At 41.7% G+C, this 21081-nt stretch overlaps 1 protein-coding gene across 3 annotated transcripts in view; it reads left to right on the top strand.

Moving 5' to 3' along the window:
* Positions 1-313: 313 nt before the first annotated feature.
* LOC306920767 (FERM domain-containing protein 5-like) overlaps positions 314-21081 on the top strand; it is a gene marked incomplete at its 5' end in the record, with an annotated part of 144821 nt that continues 124053 nt past the window's right edge. For all 3 annotated transcript variants that reach the window (XM_079497642.1, XM_079497641.1, XM_079497640.1), the window contains one exon: positions 314-415. In XM_079497642.1, the coding sequence (XP_079353768.1) occupies positions 314-415 (102 nt within the window). The remainder of the gene's footprint in view (positions 416-21081) is intronic.

The following is a 21081-nucleotide window of genomic DNA, read 5'->3' as shown; positions in this document are numbered from 1 at the left end:
CAGCGGCAGGCGGCTCGGTCAGGGTCCCTGAAGGTAATGTTGGCGATAATTGAACATGCAGGTCCACCACAACACACTCATCAGCATCATCTTGTAAGGCATCATCAGCACCACATTTCACGGCACACTGTTTACTGGTAAAACGATGCACTCCTCCAGCATTCTGCCGTCCCCGCTGCTGCTGCTGCTGCTGTCACTGCCGCTACACAGGTGTTATCGGACCGCATCAGAACAGCCAGGACGTCGGTAGACCTCGCAGAACTTCTTTTTTTTCCTCCTTGATGTTGTTGTGTTCTTGTGGTCCTGTGCGAAGATGCTGAGCCGGTTGATGTCTGGCAGCATCCGGAGCCTGGACAGAGAGTGCGAGTGCACGGTGAGACTGCTAGACGACTCGGAGTACACCTGTACCATCCAGGTCAGTGCTTGTTTAGATGTTTATGCTCAGTGGCGCGACGGTGTCGTTTAAGAAAAAAGAAGGAAAAGAAAATCTACAAAATAACATATACGCATTATTAGTTTCTACTTTCTAGATCAGTAAGCTAATTATTTTGGAAATAGACACCCTTTAGGCTAGGGAGTAGGCTATACATTATTATTATGATCACCTGTTTTCAACGGACCGTTTGTTTTCATATACAATTATGCCATAACTCCCTCCAATAATGTTCTAAACTCGTCCGGTCTCCGTCTCAGCGTGAATGAGACAGTTTTTTTTTCTTTCTTTTTTTCCTCATCATTCCTCCACTGGTCTTTTGGGTGATTGATGTTTTGATGCAGGGATCATTACATTAGTCAGATTCATCATATTCCCTTTGAGGACATCACAGGAGAATGGATGTGGCTGTGAAGCTGTTACACCTGCATTGCGTAGCAATGTGGTCAATGACGAATATTTCTGATCACAATGACATCATAGGCCAATCATAGCAGCTTGCTTACATGTTCAATGTTCATTGTACTAATGTAAATGACAAATTAGTAACAGCTGATGTAGCCTAGACAGCATACAATAATTACTATATCAAAACATTGACATATTATTTTGGATTCCTGTACATAAAAGTCTGATTTCAAAACAGGATACAGTCTCCGGATGCACGCTGAGATCCACATCATTCAAAATGTGTCCAAGTCTGTGCACCAGTAGATGTATTGTTAACTGAGGATGAGCAATATGACAGCAAAACGTGCTTTTCTGCATTTTAAAAGGTTCACTATTTGAAATTTAAAGTTTGTTTGTTAGGTTTTTTTATGTGCCAGCATGCCTGTGCAAACCTCTATTGCTTCCACACTGTTCTAATCACAGACCTGAGCAAAACCCTATCGATCTACACCTGAGGTTTCCAGAGCTTGGTGACCTGCTGAATCACTAGCAGCATTACGCACACATGTACTATTAGAGCTTCAGAAGTCATTATTTGGTCAATTAGATGTATTAAGCCTGATTTATACTCTGAGCTTGTAGCTCATCATCTATTTTTGGCGTGCGGAGCATTAGATTAGATAAGATGTCTTTATTATCCACAAGGGATTTAAAGTTTTTTCGGGTTCAATGCATGCATTCAAGACAAGACGATACAATACACTACAAAAACGCCAACAAAAGTACTCTAAAGTCCAGTTCATTCAGGCGTGTGCGTTTGTGCGTGCACGCATATTCATAGGGGGCATTAGCAAGCAATTTAATTTCCCTAATGGCAGAGGAGGATGAAACTGGCACTGCTCTTTGCCTTCTTGAATTTAGAGGCGCCATATCTCTTACCCGAGGGCAGGACCTGCTTGTGTTCCAAGTAGCTCAGTCGGTAGCAGTCAGTCGGTCGCCTTTGGACCACAAGGTTCTGGGTTCGATCTGGGCATCGGCAAGTCATCATATGAGTAGCACGCTTAGAGTATATAAGGTAGCACGGCTTAAGACATGCAGGAAGTACTGGGAGCAGATGGTGCGCTCCACTTTAACAATCAATCTTGAAGGGCCATATTGCAGTGCTCCCCAAACACTGGGTCGGGACCCATTTGGGGGTCTGGACCACAAACTCACGTCACCCCTACTTACTTACTTATGACGTATTGGGCATATTGTCATTGCCCGTGTGTTGTACTGTATGGCCTTGCTAGTGGCATTGGACATATTAGTTGCCGTGTTGTATGGTGTCGCTAGTGGCATTGGACATATTAGTTGCCGTGTTGTATGGTGTCGCTAGTGGCATTGGACATATTAGTTGCCGTGTTGTATGGTGTCGCTAGTGGCATTGGACATATTAGTTGCCGTGTTGTATGGTGTCGCTAGTGGCATTGGACATAATTGGCATTGCTTGACTCAGTCAGTCAGATCAGTCAGTCAGTCAGTCCATTAGCTGCTCATTGATTGTCTCACTTCTCAACCACTTGCTTCCTATTTCTCTCTGTTCAAAATCCTTTGTCTTCCTGTCTCGTTATATTGACATGGGTGATGGAGACTGGAGAGACATGACCAGACTAGAGATGTAGAGAGAGCGGTGTGTTACTTTGGCTCAGCTTATAATTACAACCCGACCAATAGATTTATTTAGATATTATATGGATTTAAAAAAATCTCAATCCGATACACACACACACGCACGCACGCGCGCGCGCCGTACGCATGCCTGCATTCATTTATGTGTGTACTGTGTGTGCAAGTCTGTGTCTTTCATGTTCTTCCGTGTGAGTGCCATCCAACCACCCTGGTTGTTTGAGTTGCGTTGTGAGACTCATTCTTCACAAGGCGTTCTCTGGCTGTGCATTAGAACTGGCAACACAAAGAACATCACCATCTGCTTAGTTCTAACATCTGACAGCAAAGGAGAATGAAGCCATTAAAAGGCACACTATCAACTTTAAGTGTCAGTTCTCTGGGGACAGATGAAAATGCTTTCCCTGTGAGACCAGCAATTGGTGTTTTTGTTTCTTAATAGGTGTCACAGGTAATGATTCTACAGTCAAATTAATTGTGATATACTGACGTGACGACCAGTAAGATGCCTTGAGGGCGAGAAGCGACTCAGACTGCTGGGCGAGCGCTGGCGCTTTGGCCTGGGCGGTCAGATCAACATATGGGATGAATTCTGTACTGGCTATATATGGAGCGTTTCTGTAGTGTACAGGGTTTGATGAGGTCAGATCAACACTGACCTCAAACATTGGTTTGAGGTCAGATGTATAGTTGCTGGCCGGCTCCGGACGATCTAGGTGATGATACAGTCTTCTCCATGTATGGCTATCCAGGGTTTGATGAGGTCAGTGTCGTGATCTTCTGTCGTGAATCGTGATATATGGACTCTGGAGCGTGTCACGAGGCGTGACGGACTGACGGCCATATACTGTATGGTTGTGTGACGGACTGATGGCCATATATGGTGGAGTGACGGATGGACTGACAGGTTTTGCAGGTTTTCATAGTAATCTGCGACCTACTGTCGCAATAAGGATAATTTTCTATATGCCCATACATGTTGTCAATGTAATTATAGATTTATTTCCACTCCCACAAAGGTTTCTTTTTAAGATTTATTTTTGGGCTTTTATGCATTTATTGATAGGACAGTAGACTGACAGGAAAAGGGGAGAGAGATGAGGAGTAACACGCAGCAAAGGTCGTCGGGATTGAACCTGCGACCGGCTGGTCAGGCTTTGCAGCTTTAGGGTGCCCAGACCACCACGCCGGCGGCCCAGGCCCACTCCCACATACTTAATAACTTGTAGGGGCTAAATTTAGGTTTGATGACGCCGTACATGCAGCTATTAGCTTAAACACTGAAGGGAAGTTAAGTCATCTCCAGGGACACTACTGGAGCGTGACCGGATTGTATTCATGCCATCATTGAATGTTAACCACATAAATTAGAAGGATGAATGTTGTGAGTGAGCTTGTAGATGCATGGGCTATATTCAGCGAACATATTGGTGTAGAGCGAAAAACTGTGGGACTCAACGAAGGTGGATTTAAGCCCTATACTGTACACTGCTATATGGTGATTAGTGAAAATAGCAGAACTACATCTCACATTGTGTCACGTGTTGCGAGCTTATATATCTGCTGATTTTTCCGTTTTTTTTTTGTTTTGTTTTTTACATTTTCACCTACTGTATAATAATGACATGCCCAAAATAGTGGCAGCTGGTTGAAAGTGGTTACGCTCGTGCCCAGCGAATAAGAGGAAAGGGCTGTTCTTTTTTAACAGTTCTCCTTGGAGACGTGGCCCAGAATGCTGTCTCCTCGTGGGGCTGGACAGGGGTCATACATATCATTTAGCTCCATTAGCCTACATGTGCTGCTTGGGATGCTAGCTCCATTTTTCCGGAGGAAAGATGAATAACATTCACGCCTACAGTACCACCCCTAATGGTAGAATTCATTTGTGGGTACAATTTAAATGTTTTCCAATGACAACTAGAATATATTTTCTCATGAATAATTGACTGCACATAATTAACTGCTCACATTTATTTCTGAATAAGCAGGTATATTTAAACCATAAAACAATAACAAAATACTTTGCATGGATGCACCTGGGTGATGTATCCCAAGGTCATCAGGGTTTCGGGTCACTCAAACATCATACCCCTCACTCAGGCGACCCAGCCGGGGTGATCAAGACCCAACTTACGGCCCAGTAGCTACCCTTGATCAGTCCCATTAGGGAAAGACCAAGGCCACACAATCCGTTGGAACTACTCCAGAACTACTCTGCCAGGGCTGGGAGGTACGCTTCTGGCTCATGGAAGGACTAGGCTCTGTGGGTTGACCCCCGTTCCGGGCCCCTCCTACGTCTCACCAGGCCCAGGACCTGTGCGTTGCACCAGAGCTCCAGCACCAGACACTTCATTCAGGAGTGGTGGATTCCTAAGCCGCAATGGTTCCGCAGACTCCACCTGAGCAGCAAGGTGGTGCTGCGGGCTCCGCTTGCTGCTTGAATGGCCCTCCTAAAGGCCTTACCAAGGGTTTGTTGGGCTTCCTCCTCACGGAGGACACAGGCTGGGGCGCAAACCCGTACTGCTCACCCGGGTGCCGTCTACATTCCGGCTGTCACCCGTCTCTCCGGTGGTCACCAGACTATACCTGGTTGTCACATAGACTACTCCTATGAGTCACTATAAATAGGATAATTATAACAAAAAACATCGCATGGATGCACACAATAGAGTTTATTGCATTAAAATGTTGATACCCATAAGTCATTATCGCTTAAAGGACCACTTCACCACTTTTCAACCTATCTTCATATAATAGGTCCTCACTAATAATCATGATAAAATGGCACGATTTTTTTCTACTCAGTCTGTGTCTTATAGGAGGGCTGTAGTCAGTTCAGAAACCGTCCACCAGTGACATCATCATTAGACAGATTTTTTTTTAAACAAGATTTTTTTACAAAAATGTTTAGATTTTCATTATCGTTAGAACGATGGCTTCCCTTTTCGCATTGCAACTTTTCAGGACTAGAAAGCCTGCCGTTTCTATTAGCTTGTATTCCCCATCGATGATGTCACTGGTGGACGGGTTTCTGAACCGCCCACAGCCCTCCTATGAGACACAGACTGAGTACAGAAACATTGCGCCATTTTTTCATGATTATTAGTGAGGACCTATTATATGAAGATATGTTGAAAAGTGGTGAAGTGGTCCTTTAAGGCCAGCGATGTGCTGTGGATTGTTTAACTAGTGGGTCTATGTCGCACGCACGTGCACACACTCACGAGCGTTCACAGATTGAAATAACCTCTTAAATGTAGTAGACCTAATATACCCACAATATACTGTATATCAAATGTTATTCTATTTACTTGCATAATGGGCAAACTTTAGTGTTTCAGTGTTTAACTAGAATAAGTGCCCTTCTGGGCACAGGTCTCCACCAGGAGGATAGGAGTGTGTGTGATGTTTGGCAAAATGTTTAGGAGTGATATAAACATTTTTCTTCATTGTGTTGAGGAAATGCAGAGTCAGATCACTCATAGCATCTCTGAGGATAGAATTCTGGATGAGCAGGACATGTGCAGCATTTTGTACAAAACTCCTGAAGACTTTGGAAGGCAATCTTAGCCAATCAGTGTAGAATCTGAGAAATCAAACAGACTCGTCTTGATCACATGACTACAGAGATCATGTATACCGATTTGCATGAGATTTGGATGAAATCTGTGCGACTAATATAAACAATGTGTTTTGCAGAAATCGGCCTCATGGTGGCGCTATAACCGGCAGATGTGGAGGGATGCAGGGAAAATGTTTTTCCATGCCTCTAGGGAGTGCGCATACAAAGTTGTACACAGAACGATGCAGTTATAGGTAAAAACAGGAATTGCCCTGTTATAGCGCCACCATAAGGCTGGTTTGGAAAATAAATTGTGTCATGTCGTCCTCAGCCTAGTGGAAATGTGCGTGTATAATTTCACGGAAATTGCACACTGTGTTTGTGATTTGTGGCATTTTGTTCGAAACGGACCAATCATGTGAGCTTTGGAAGCGAATCTTAGCCAATCAGGAAGGAAGATGGGAAATGGTGCAGATCCGTGTTGATCACATGACTATGGAGATAGTGTATACCGAATTGTGTGATGTATGGATGAAATGTGTACGAGTAATCTACAGAAATGTGTTTTGCCTAAATCGGCCTCATGGTGGCGCTATAACAGGCCGTTGAGGAATATTTGGGGCAGAGGTTCGTCGTTGGCATCCAGGGAGTGTGTGCGCAAAGTTTGGCATGGATCAGGCCAATGGTGCCGGAGATTAGCTGGTAACAGACGGACGGAAGGAAGGAAGGAAGGAAGGACGGACGGACGCACACACACACACACGGACGGAGTGCAAAACATACTCTCTCCCCATGCCTTCGGCCTGGTGGAGACAATTATGCATTTACCAATACCTTGCAAACGTCATCTCTGTAATTTAATTAGTTTATCATGAATCCATCAGCCACTGTTATGCCAACTCGACACAATGGACCTGGCCATCACCATTGATATGTATCCAAGGTCGCTCATTGTCTCCACCAGGCCGAAGGCATGGGGAGAGAGTATGTTGGGGAGAGAGTATGTTTTGCACTCCGTCCGTGTGTGTGTGTGTCCGTCCGTGTGTGTGTCCTTCCGTCCGTCCGTTACCAGCTAATCTCCGGCACCGTTAACCCGGTCGATGCCAAACTTTGCACACACACTCCCTGGATGCCAACGATGAACCTCTGCCCCGCATTTTCCAGAACGGCCTGTTATAGCGAGACCATGAGGCAGCTTTTCACATTTGTTACCTAAAACTGCACCGATCTGCGTGAAACGTTGCATGCACACTCCCTAGAGGCCAAGGACAAACCTTTCACCTGCATTTTCCGCATCTGCCTTTTATAGCGCCACCAGGAGGCCGACTTTTGTAAAACACATTTTTTGATATTACTCCTCCAGATTCTGTCCAAAAATCTCACAAATCGTTACACAGTATCTCTATGGTCATGTGCTCAAGTCGGATCTGTCCGATATTTCATATTCCATCCTAATTGGCTATAATTGGCTTTCACAGTTTGCAAGATTGCCCCGTTTTGAACAAAAGCCTCAAATCATGAACACAGCATGCAATTTACGTGAAATCTTTCACACATTTTCTTACTAGGCCGAGGAATATATCCCACCCTTTTCACATTGGCCTGTTATAGCGCCACCAACAGGTTGATTTTTGCAAAACACATTTTTGGAACAAAATGCCTCAAATCATCCAATTGCCATCAAAGGCAAACATGTTTATATTACTCTTGCCAAACATCTCACACAGTCCTATCCTCCTGGTGGAGACCTGTGCCCAGAAGGGCACTTTTTCTAGTTCCTATTGTTTCAAGGGTTTGTTAGCAAGGTTAGTGAGGTGCGAAAACTCGGAATGGCTGTGCGGGCTTGCGTGCGTCTTCGAACTACCAGAGCGACGCCCCGGGCAGCCCTACCGTACAAAAATAAAAATTCAGATTTTTTCCTTTTTTTTTTGGGTTGGCCTCTCCACTCACTTCCTTGTTTACGGCTCAGAAAGAATGGCTCGTCTCCATGGTTTTGACCAGATGGGCATACTTCTGTCTTCATTTCTGACTTCAACATGCCTCTTGTTTAGAATATTAATGCTAGAGAGACTTTACCGTAATCATCGTGAGGTAAGCAAGCAACATTATGCATCCCGGTTTTTGTACGGAACGGAAGTGAAAGCTGCCATATCTATTTTGAAAGAAATCCCGGCGCTCATTGTGTTAACAGCTCAGTGGCGTAAGCTGGAATCAACTATTGACTGGGCCAATTAGAATTAAGAATCTCTTTATATTTACAGTATGGGTACAAAGTGAAGTACAATGTGCTTCAGCCAGTTGAAGGAAGAAGGGTACATTGGTTGAATTTGCAGGGACAACTTGAATCAGAGAAAAGTAGAAAAAGTGCCCTTCTGGGCACAGGTCTCCACCAGGATAGGACTGTGTGAGATGTTTGGCAAAATGTTTAGGAGTAATATAAACATGTTTTTTTGTTAGTTTTTTGCAACAATTTTCTTCATTTTGTTGATCACTCATAGCATGAGGATAGAATTCTGGATGAACAGGACATGTGCAGCATTTTGTACAAAACAGGCCACTCCTGAAAACGTTGTTAGCCAATCAGTGTAGAATCTGAGAAATCCTTCTAGTCTTGATCACATGACTACAGAGATCATGTGTACCGATTTGCGTGACATTTGGATGAAATCTGTGCAACTAACATAAGCAATGTGTTTTGCAGAAATCGGCCTCATGGTGGCGCTATAACCGGCAGATGTGGAGGGATGCAGGGACAATGTTTTTCCATGGCCTCTAGGTATGGAAGCATAAAGCTGCCAAAATTCAAATGAAATGGCAAATACGAAAAGTCAATTGAAATAGAAATAGAAATGCTTTTTCATTTTCAGGTCATTAACGCATTTCTTGGGACAAAAATAAATCTAAAATGCAATAGCATTTACATTTAATCTACAGATGTGCTCATTCTATGACACAATTCAAATTATAAATAAAATATAATTTGTATTTCAATTTTCAAAAAATGCCAGCAAATTAGTGGTCAATATTAAAATGAAAATGCAATTTAGAAGATTCAAATGAAATAAGAGAAATGCTTTTTAACCTTCAGATAATGAATGCATTTAAGTGAATATATAATGCAATATCATATTTCATCTCCAGGTGTAGGTGTGCTCATTCTATGACAGAATGAAAAAGCAAAAGCAAATAACATTGCATTTTCATTTTCAAATTGGCGTGTGTACTATTTGAAAATGAAAATGCAATGCGATTTGCTTTTGCTTTTTAATTCGGTCATAGAATGAGCACACTTGGAGATGAAGCAAAAGCAAATCACATTGCCTTTTCCTTTTCAAATCGTACACATGCCAATTCGAAAATGAAAATGCAATGTGATTTGCTTTTGCTTCATCTCCAAGTGTGCTCATTCTATGACCGAATGAAAAAGCAAATCACATTGCATTTTCAAGTCGTACACACGCCAATTTGAAAATGCAAATGCGATGTAAATTGCTTTTGCTTTTTCATTCTGTCATAGAATGAGCACACCTACACCTGGAGATGAAATGTAAATGCTATTGCATTATATTTTCACTTAAATGCGTTCAATATCTGAAGGTTAAAAAGCATTTCTCTTATTTCATTTGGATCTAAATTGCATTTTCATTGCAATATTGCCCACTAATTTGCTGGCATTTTTTGAAAATTCAAAATCAAATGATATTTTATTTATAATTTGAATTGTGTCATAGAATGAGCACATCTGTAGATTAAATGTAAATGCTATTGCATTTTAGATTTATTTTTGTCTCATGAAATGCTTTAATGACCTGAAAATGAAAAAGCATTTCTCTTATTTCAATTGACTTTTCATATTTGCCATTTCATTTGAATTTTGGCAGCTTTATGCTTCCATATCTAGGGAGTGCGCATACATAAGTTGTATATGGATGCAGTTATAGCTAATAACAGGAATTGGCCTGTTATAGCGCCACCGTGAGGCTGATTTGGGAAAGAAATGAGTGGCATGTCGTCCTCGGCCTAGTGGAAATGTGCGTGTATAATTTCACAGAAATTGTTTGTGATTTGTGGCATTTTGTTCGAAACAGACCAATCATGTGAGCTTTGGAAGCCAATCTTAGCCAATCAGGATGGAAGATGGGAAATGGTGCAGATCCGTGTTGATCACATGACTATGGAGATAGTGTATACCGAATTGTGTGATGTATGGATAAAATGTGTACGAGTAATCTACAGAAATGTGTTTTGCCTAAATCGGCCTCATGGTGGTGCTATAACAGGCCGTTGAGGAATATTTGGGGCAGAGGTTCATCTTTGGCATCCAGGGAGTGTGTGTGCAAAGTTTGGCATGGATCGGGCCAACGGTGGCGGAGATTAGCTGGTAACGGACGGACGGAAGGAAGGAAGGAAGGACGGACACACACACACACACACACACGGACGGAGTGCAAAACATACTCTCTCCCCATGCCTTCGGCCTGGTGGAGACAATTATCCAAATAAAATACTGGAGCACTTGACTGGTCTGTACTGTACATATTTATTATTTAGCAGGGGTGACTGATCTTTCTACTTGCATTTCACAAGAGCTACTGTACCTTTGTTGCCAACAGAACAGATTCTGTATGATCGAGATCATACAGAATCTGCAGATCATCACAACGCATTGTGACCTAGTAGATGAGCTATTTTTGCATGACAGTGGTATAGCGAAGTATAAAATAATGCTTAAATGGTTGAATGAAAGTGGAATATTAGGGGGCAGCAATGACGCAGGAGGTTGAGCGGCCCGTCTTCAAATCTAAAGAATGTCAGTTTGATACTCGGGTCCTCCAGGCGTGTCAGACCCCTAACTGCTCCTGATGAGCAAGTTGGTGTCTTCGCATGGTTCCTGTAATACACAATGTGTACGCTGGATGCCGGGGCGACTGTGGCTCAAGAGGTAGAGCAGGTCGTCCAATGATCCATGGGTCGGCGGTTCGAATCCCGGCTCCTCCTGGCTACATGTCGAAGTGTCCTTGGGCAAGACACTGAAACCCAAATTGTGATGTGCTGGTTGGTACCTTGCATGGCTTCCGCCGCAATCGGTGTATGAATGTGTGTGTGAATGGGTGAATGTAATGCAAATCTATGTAAAGCGCCCTATATAAATGCACCATTTACCATTTACCATACTTGGGTCCTCCAGGCGTGTCAGACCCCTAAGTGCTCCTGATGAGCAAGTTGGTGTCTTCGCATGGTTCCCTCTGGTGTGTGTTGTTGTATTGTAATACACAATGTGTACGCTGGGAACTTCATCTTCTTAGGGCTAATTTCCTTCGTGGTCACCACAATGGATCATCTGTTTCCTTCTGTCTCTGTTTTCTGCGTCTTCCTTGGTCACTCCAGCGACCTGCATAACGTGCAGGTCGCACGTCCTTCATGCGACCTGGATGACCTTCATGGATGACCTTCATTTGTCAACCATTATACATGTATAATTGTGATGTATATCGTCTATATAATTGATTTCTGTGAGGCCATGTTGACGATACAGTTTCTATTCTGTTCTGTTCTATTGACATGATAAAGAATATATAGATTAAATGGAATGACTGTTTGAGGCATTCCGTTTGGTTGACAGTCAGGCCCTGGAGAACCTTGTGATGTATAACATTGACCGGTACAGCGCATAATATGAATGAGAACATGTTCATTAACCCATTAAACCATATACTGTAGTTGGCCGGAGTCCCCCAGGGCTCTATACTAGGCCCCCTCCTGTTTTTGCTCTACACAGAATATTTCCACCCCCAGAATAGGGACACCAGGGTTACTTCAAAGAAGTGCATTGACCTACACTGGACTTCTTGCATGAGCTGTAAGATGTAGACAGCATACATGAGAAACTATGTTCCTCATCATGTGGGGACTGGGGAACCAGAACATGTTGCATCCCATTCCAAGCCGACAGCACCAATACTAAGTGCAGTTGAAGACACAGTGTGCTCAGTAATAAGGGATGCTTAACTGTTTTAACTGTTAATAAGAGTTGTATTTGATTAATTATATCAGTTAAACAATGACGTTATCTTTTTATTTTGTCTTTATTTATTTATTTAGAAAGTGGGGCTATTATTTGCTAACGGATAACGTGAGTGCTGGTATTTATTCCTTCAGCTATTATTTGCTAAACATATATTTAAATGGTATATGTTTCTTGTGGGCCTCTTGTTTATTTAGTTCTGTGTACAGCACTGCAGGGTAGCCTATATATAGCCTACGATTTGTGAATCCTCTGGTTTATGCGGCTATTGCACATATAAAAATAAACCTCCTTTCTTACAGAACACAATTTTTGTATTTTTAATGGGTCACATAGCAGACATTCGTCCATTGAATCGTCAATTGTACATAGTGCATTTTCTCACTGATGAATAATTAATTAAATAATGAGTTTTGATAAACGATTATGATTTTTTTATTTTTTTTATTTTAGCATCCCTACTCATTAACATGGTGCAACGGTTCGCCTTGCATTAAAATTCACAGCATGAGCCAACAGGATATAGATCAGAGAATGGATGCAAGGTGAGTGATGATGGAATGGCTTTCACAGTGACTGAGTGCTTCATTCATCTGGCACAGAGCATCATCCTCTCTGTAGCACACTAATGAAATTAGACCCTTCAGTACGAGACAGTTGGTACTATAGCAGCTTCATGTGGTTTGTATTGTGAACGCATTATTGAAATGATTTACTAAAATTGGAAGGGGGTTGGAAACGGCAAACGGGTACAGTGGTTATTGCATAACCAGTGAGTTGGGGCTTGCATTAATTCATAAGTAGTATACAACAACTTGTGGTGTGCATATGGCTGCATGTGCAACAGTGTTGAATTTTGACAGCAAATAGTTTTTTTTTAGTCTGGAATGTTTTTGTGTTAGTCTAGTTTTAGTCAAATAAATATCATAAGATTTTAGTCGACTAAATCTACAGTTGATTTAGTCCACTAAAATGTATTTTGTCAGGCCTTGATGCCGTTGTAATGACTGATTTTACACTTGCTGAAAATAGCCGATCGATCAGTTATTTTCAGCATGCAACCAAGTGTAAAATGACTTATACTGGATCTCTTGTCCACTAGTCCCTTCCTAACATTTTAGTCTAGTTTTTATTTGTTGACTAAATTGTCAATATATTTAGTCTTAGTTTTAGTCATCATAGCTTAGTTTTAATTTGGTTTCCATTTAGTTTTCGTCAGTGAAAAAAGGTAGGCGACGAAATCAACACTGATGCAACCTGACCTGACCTGTGGAAAGAAACGCTTGCTGAGACGGCTGGTGTGTGATTAGATGCTCTGCTAGCTACGTCCTTAATACACATTAATCATTAAACATTACTTTGAGAACCACTGGTCTGGATGGTTAGTAGTATTTGTCCAGACTGTTAACACTGTTATGTTACAACGGGATGGACATAACTATCTCCCAACCACAGGGAGTTCTTTAAGACCTTTAAACTAGATTTATTTCTAGCTGCTTAAGGCTTAATATAGAATAAAAGTGGGATGTACTCTAGGCACATGGCCCATCAGCATTACTGTAAGCTACTGTAAGTGCCTTCCTGATTTTGAAGGCACACTCCAAACTAACATGTTAATCCATAATGTCAAAATAGTGTGTTAATCCATAATGAGCAGAAGTGGTGAGATAAATCCTCAAGGCCTTGGTGGGCTATCGGATTAAGGCACGTGTTTTCCGGTCATGACTCATGAATAGACAGTAATATCTATGATGTGGCAATGCCTCAAATGAGCTCCTTACATTGTTTATTTCATTCAACACAACCAGTTGACCTGAGATTATAGTTGTCAAAGTGGCTTCCTTTTATTTATTTCTCTTATTCTGTAATATTTAACTGAAAAAGTTTACAATTCTTCCTGCATCTGAACCCAAATTCTTCGCTTTGTTAGCGCTATTGGTCTACAACAGGGGTGGGCAACTTTGACGATGGAGAGGGCCACTATATTTCCTCTCACTCCAGAGGGCCACATTGCATACATGTCGGAGAAAAAATAGCCGATCTACAAGCTCTTGTAGATCAGCTGATCTTGTAATTGTAATGCTGAAAAGTAAAAGAATTAATTTAAAATGCCTTTTATAGTTATGTTAACTTTATGAACTAAATACAAATACATTGGACATAAAAAAACACCATAACATTTTAATAATACTAATTGAATTAAAGCGGGTCATGTTTGGAATTGTAACAGCTGAAATCAATAATCAGTAATAATAATCAGTATTGCGATATTAACCTGAGGGACACATTAAGTGAAGGTGGGCCCCCGGGCCGCCAGTTGCCCATGTATAGTCTAGAAACACATCACAATGTGTAAAATCCCAATACAAATTAAAGAAGCCTTTTAATGCTATGGAATTGAGTTCTATGGGCTTATCAACAGACATGAGACTATTGGATATTCATTTCAATCACACTAACCTTAAGAACGTCTTGTAGAGATGCTATGAGGACACAAAGTGTGTGAGTAGAAAAACAAACGGTTCAGAGAAGGTTATAAGGCCCTGCTCTGTTGTCAGAAAATCAAATGGATCACAATTTGATCTACTCCTCTCTGCCTAGAAGCAAAGACTTGAAGCAGGAAAGACCATAACTGGTCAGATCACAAACTGCTGTTCAACACCACAGTGTAGCATGCTTTCCTCATTCTGGGGTGAACATTCAAAGAGAATAGCTAATGTACAAGCTAGGGCATTAAGCAACTAGTCGACTAGTTTACTAGTCGACTAGTAAATCCACTAGTCGACCTTGTTGGTACTAGTTGACTAGTTGATAAGATTTTTTTTTTTTTTTTCCCGATTTTGTAGGCCTCAAGATCAGGTAGATTGTTATAGTTATAGTCGCCATGTACACAGTTTTTCAATGTACAAATATTTATTAAAGTTTTTTTCATTTATTTTATTTTTTACATAATAGGTAGTTAAACAACTAGTCAACTAGTCGACTAGTAAACTAGGCAACTAGTCAACTAGTAAAAATGACTAGAAGTGAATGCCCTAGTACAAGCCCATAACACGTTGTGAGCTTATAGATTGGCTATTCTAAGCAAAGAGATTTGGTGTAGAGTGAATCAAAGGAGCGGACCAATTATAGAGACTTGTGGGACCCCAGCAATTTATATAGGGTTTAAGCGGTTAATCACTGCTGAAAATATGAAATATTTTACACTGCTGTGTTAAAACATAATAAATCCTTTCTGCTTTACAAGCCATTCAGAATGTCATCCCATTTCAATGCTGATTGAGCTGCTCATGAATGAGGCTAACAGAATTGTGGTATAAGCCTCGCCAGAGCAAGTTGTAGAACTCAACTTCAGTTGAAGGTCAAACTAGCAGCTACATGTCGAGTATGATCATCACACTGTTTACTACAATACATTGACTGGGTGCCATGTTGCTACAGTATCAGCTCTATCATGTGTCCAGAAGACACAATGAGCAGTAAATTAGAGCAGTAGTAAGTTGAAGTTCTCAAGCGTTTTTTATGCCAAGGACCCCCAAAGGCCTACTATCGGCTATTTAGCAAACGTTAGCTTCAGTAGGCCTATTGATTTCTAGACATAAGGATTGTTGATTAACCTTTTTCCCAGGCTTTCTTGCAATTAGCCAGCAAATGAATATGAATGACTAACTAGTCCATACCAGGCATTTCCACCATCCATTCGGGCTAATGGGACTGCAATCATGACTACAGATCCCATTGCCTGTGAACAGTTTACAAAGACGCTAATAAACAGCTTAAAATTGGGGGGAAATTGGCTTTGTCACTGCCTTCATATGCCAATGGTCAAGTCTGTGTGCAAGTTCAGATCCTTATAAACCCAAACTCTACCATGTTAGACTTATTGAAAGTGTGCGTGCATGCGTGCGTGCGTGCGCAATTATCCACATGCATACACAAACCACATTGTATTTTTACATCACAGTTAAGAACTTGAACAACTATAGTTTGAAATGGTAACTTTATTTTTATTCTAGAAGTGTATAGGGGTGGTATTATATATACTGTATAGTCTAGCACTGCAGTTATATTTAGGAGCCCACCCAATTCTGGCAAATGGCAAAACACAACAAGCTTTATAAGCACACAGCGCTTCCTCAGACTTCTGGAAGAGCTTGGTGCTGGAAATGTCATAATATAAACAAAGTTCTTCAAATTTCAATGTTTCTGTTGTTTTAATTCTACTTGAAACATGTTCTATAATGTTTGTTATTCAGTGTAATGCACCGACCTCGCCGAGACAATTCCTGGCAAAATAGAAAGCACTTCAGATAGAAACTTCAATAGAAAGCAATTCAGTAAAACTGTATAGTCCTTGTGCACACCTACAGTTGGAGGCCATCGATATTGTCCTTTTCTTTTTGCTGAGGTTTGCGTGATCTGCGCAAAAGGACAGTTAACCCATTTTGGGCGGGAACCCCTTTTGGTGTTTTAAACATTATGTTATAATTTAGCTATTGAAAAATAGCAGATCTACAAGCTCATAGCGCGCCACCGAGTGGCGCGCTACGAGCTTGTAGGTCTGCTATTTTTGAAAAATCGTGAAAATATTTATTTCAGAAAACTGGAGGATTTAGAAGGATTTTTTTAAAGTTTTGAGGTCAGGCCTAAATGGGTCAAATGATAAGGGACAATATCGGTGGCACCCAACTGTACAAAGACAGGTGCGTCGGAGCTGGCAAACAAAGGCAAAAAGCTCACGGCGAAACGTTGTCACTCAGCTGAATATACTGCTGCTCTATAAGTAAAGACCGTGTGCGGGACCTCTTTTCTCTCAGGTTTGATTAGTTAACTTGCATTTGCAGAATAATGATTCAAATTCTTGAAATGTACTGTATATACTGTAGCTCATTTAAGTACTCCAGGACGCGTCGCGTTACATAGTATAATACATACTATTAGCGAGGGAGGTTAACAAAAAAATGTGGACGCGGCTGACAAAAGCGCCACATTCTCTCCATCACCATACGTTTCATATATAAGGCAAAATATTCAAAATTTCATTATGTTTTAAGTCGTCATAATTGTATTATGACATTTCAGCCATAGCCGTCATCACAAATGTGATGAGGTCATCATATTTGGGAAAGTGGCTATGGCAGAATTTAGCCCAAGGAGTGTTTTTCGTGCAAATCTAATGCATGGAATGGATTCAGAATCATGAAAACCCCCTAGTTTGTCACATAAACTACTTAAAGCATAATGAAAATTTTTAAATGTTGCCTTATATAAACTAGGTTGTCAATGGTATTGTCACATATAACTGGCGGTAACTGGCATTAAGCTACTGAATTGGACGTGGCCCCCCTTCCAAAATGAAATGTATGGTGATGGAGAGCATGTGGAAAAAGGTTGGTGCTTTTGTCTGCCGTGTCCACATTTCTCTGAAATATGGCCCTAATCTCCCTCACAATTTGTGAGTGGGGGCAATGAAGAATGTGTGAATAATGAAATTGTGTACTAGGGACCCTTGGGTGTCAAAGCCGTCAAAGCCACATTGGTGACTGTACTGTACAGTATGTGATGACTGGATCACATGCTGTACAGTGACAGCAGCGATGGTTGGTAGAGAGGTAGAATTGCATATTTACTGAGTTTAGTGATCAGTGGGTGTGTGTGTGTGTGTGTGTGTACTGTACTGTATACCATATTGTACTGTACTGTAGACTATACTGAACTATGTTGTACTGTAGTGCAAACGTTTTAATGTCAAGGACCCCCATAACCGACCGTTAAACGTTCATTTAGTTGTGGTGTATGCTGTACTCAACAACTGCACTGTAGTGTACAGTATGTGATGCAGCAGTACTACAAAGCTGCAATGGGACAGTCTTCCAGCTGGCTTTGGCAGCAGAACGATAGTGATGTCATTGAGATACCATCGCAGCATTATTAAGTAGTGGAGGTTCCTGCTGCATAAGCCCCTCCCGCTATCCCCCAACACCTCTTTCTCTATCCTGTCTTGGCTTGTAGCTCAAGTCCACAGAACCATTGCTTTGCTTCTAAACTTTCTCTTAATCACTCACTCGCAGTAGCACGCACGCACGCACGCACGCACGCACGCACGCACGCACGCACGCACGCACGCACGCACGCACGCACGCACGCACACACACACACACACACACACACACACACACACACACACACACACACACACACACACACACACACACACACACACACAGCAGTACTGCAGTTCAGCAGATTATCAAGCTTGGCCTGAGAGAACCTGACACCAGCAGCAACTATACAGTATGACACTGCTGCCCAGTCACTGGAGACCGCCCACTGGCAGCTATGGGCATTAACCGTTCAAAGGCTATAGACAGGGGTCTATATATGGGCATTAACCGTTCAAAGGCTATAGACAGGGGTCTAGATATGCATAGTCCACACACTCACAATCAGTAAATTATGAACAACATAACAGCACCTGTATAATTGTTTGTGGCTCACTGCCAGAGTTGAATTGCACCACAAAAGAAGGCCTTAGTTACTTTCACACATACTCTGTGTTTGCCTGGCATCTGTGTTGTTCCAGACAGCTCTTTTTTACGGCACTGGGAACAGACAGCACTTTCTTTTTTTTGCTTGAGCAACCCATCATCATTTAAAAAAAGTACATAATCTATCTTTGTAGTAATATTCCATAGTATACTCTGTGTTTATTGTCTGCCAAGCCGAATGCGTGTGAGAGACTATGTATTCGCCCCTGTCCGTCGGTCTGTCCGGCGTGTACATCACCATTGGCCCGAGGCCACAAAAGAAACCTCTGCCCCAAATATTTCACCAGGTGAGATCACTCCTACAGATTTTGTCCAAACATCACTCAAATTGGTACACCTTATCTCTACAGGCAATAGAGCGTCGCAGTCCCGTCCCCTACCAGGGCCCAGGAAATGATTCTCCGTTCATTTTCCTCATAGACATTTCAAAAAGTATTTATTTAAAGAAGTTTACGCCGCAGACAAAGCCAACTCTTGTCTGGATAAATCATGACAACAAACACAATTTTTTGGGCCGAACAAATAATTAGAAAGAAGAAAACAACGGCAGGTTACAACATTTTGTTTGTTGTTTTTCTTCTTTGTAATTATTTGTTTGGTCCAAAATATTTTTGTTGTCATGAGTTGTCACGACTCGAGTTGGCTTTGTCCGCGGCGTCTTTAAATAAATACCCTTTGAAATGTCTATGGGAAAAATGCATTGGGAATCATTTCCTGGGCCTGGCGTCGTCATGAAAGGGGGTGGGACTGCGACGCTCTATAGGCATGTGATCAAGACGGATCTGTCCGATTTTTCATATTTCACCCTGATTGGCTTCCAAAGTTAGCAGGAGTGGTCCGTTTTGAACAAAGTGCCTCAAATCATGAACACATTTATACAATGCTGGCTCACCATAGCGCTCTGGCAGAAAATGCTGGATGTACTGAAACGAGGCGTTTGGAGTGAGTGCTCCAGCATGGCAGACAGGTTTTTGTAGACACAGCCGCTAGCAATGGTTCTCAAACCTGTCGAAGACCCCAAAACATGTATTTGGCCACAGACCCCCCATCTGCCAATATTTTGTGCCAGGGACCTCCAGAATTGAAGAATTGTGTTAAAAATGTTCCAAACATTTTCGAGAGTTTTTGAAAATGATTGTGATGCTACATTAACTACTTTTGAACTGTACATTGGGATCACATGGAGTTTAGCTTTGTCAGAGAAATTAAAAACACGATCCAACGTTGCAGATTTTATGCATCTTCATTGCATGTAGGGGGGAAGTTATATCTCAGAGATTAGATTATAGTTCTACATACTTTAGTTAGTGATTTAGTTCTTGACTTGTTTTATTGACTATTGACTTGTTTTAATTGTATTGATGTTAAAGCACGTTGTGACTGTAATTGTCTGTGAAAGGTATATATATAAATATATATAAATAAACTTGACTTACTTACTTACTTACTTCATGTAGGGGGAATTAAGTACTATCCAGGTCCTGGGTTTTGGCGTGGCATAGCAGGAATTGTGCATAATGTCATTGATTCCCAAAAATGTAGCCCTTTGACGCACACATTTTCATCCCGTAAGGGTCCATTTGGACCGATGTTGGTCCCCGAACCCCATGTTGATTGACAACCAGTGGTATAGAGGGTATGCGTGTGACATCATCATCAAACCAGGAAGTTATGCAGGAACGACTACTGAGTGGCAAAAAACTACTTTCTGGCCTTGACAGCCCATACATCTAAACATAAAAGTCTTATCTGATTGCATTAAACAACATTAAACAATGTTAAACTCACTTTGCCTGTTGCTTTGCCACTCGATGTGCCATTCACTTTAAGCATGCGCATACTCTCTATAGATAGAATGTATGGACTCTCCAGAGTGTGCCGTCTGCCCCTGGTTTCATGTTGGTTCTCCTGCTTCTTGCCTCATCTCTTTAATGTCTATTTCTTCAATGTGAAACATGGAAGCTGAGGCACGGTCTGTTTGAGAGGCTGCTGGGGTATACAGTACAGTACAGTACAGTACAGTACAGTACAGTACAGTACAGTACAGTACAGTACAGTACAGTACATTACACTACAGTACATTACACTACAGTTACAGTACGCACCCAGAGCTGGCAAGGGCGGAGATTCTGGTGACTGCGGCTGTGTACTTTTCTGTGATTTGGGCACAGAACTAGATCTCAATATGTATTTGTATATTCTGTTCAAGTGTGTGTCATTAGGCATTGACGTACTGTAGTCCACTTGTGTATTTTTGTATTTTCTTGTATGTGTGGACAGCGGGCATGTGGCCAAAACAGGAAAGGGCGCACACCAGTGTTGGTGAGGTGCTGGCCTAAGGCAGTAAATGAGTAAAAATGAGAAAAAGGCCGCACACTCGTAGCCACGATGCTGTATATTTATTGACAAGAATCCAACGTTTCGACCTAGGAGGTCTTCTTCAGGGTCTTCTTCA

This window comes from Electrona antarctica (assembly GCF_951216825.1).
Source record: "Electrona antarctica genome assembly, chromosome: 3".
Classification (NCBI taxonomy): domain Eukaryota; kingdom Metazoa; phylum Chordata; class Actinopteri; order Myctophiformes; family Myctophidae; genus Electrona; species Electrona antarctica.
The sequence above is the reverse complement of the archived record's forward strand: the minus strand, read 5'-3'. Positions and strand labels throughout refer to the sequence as shown.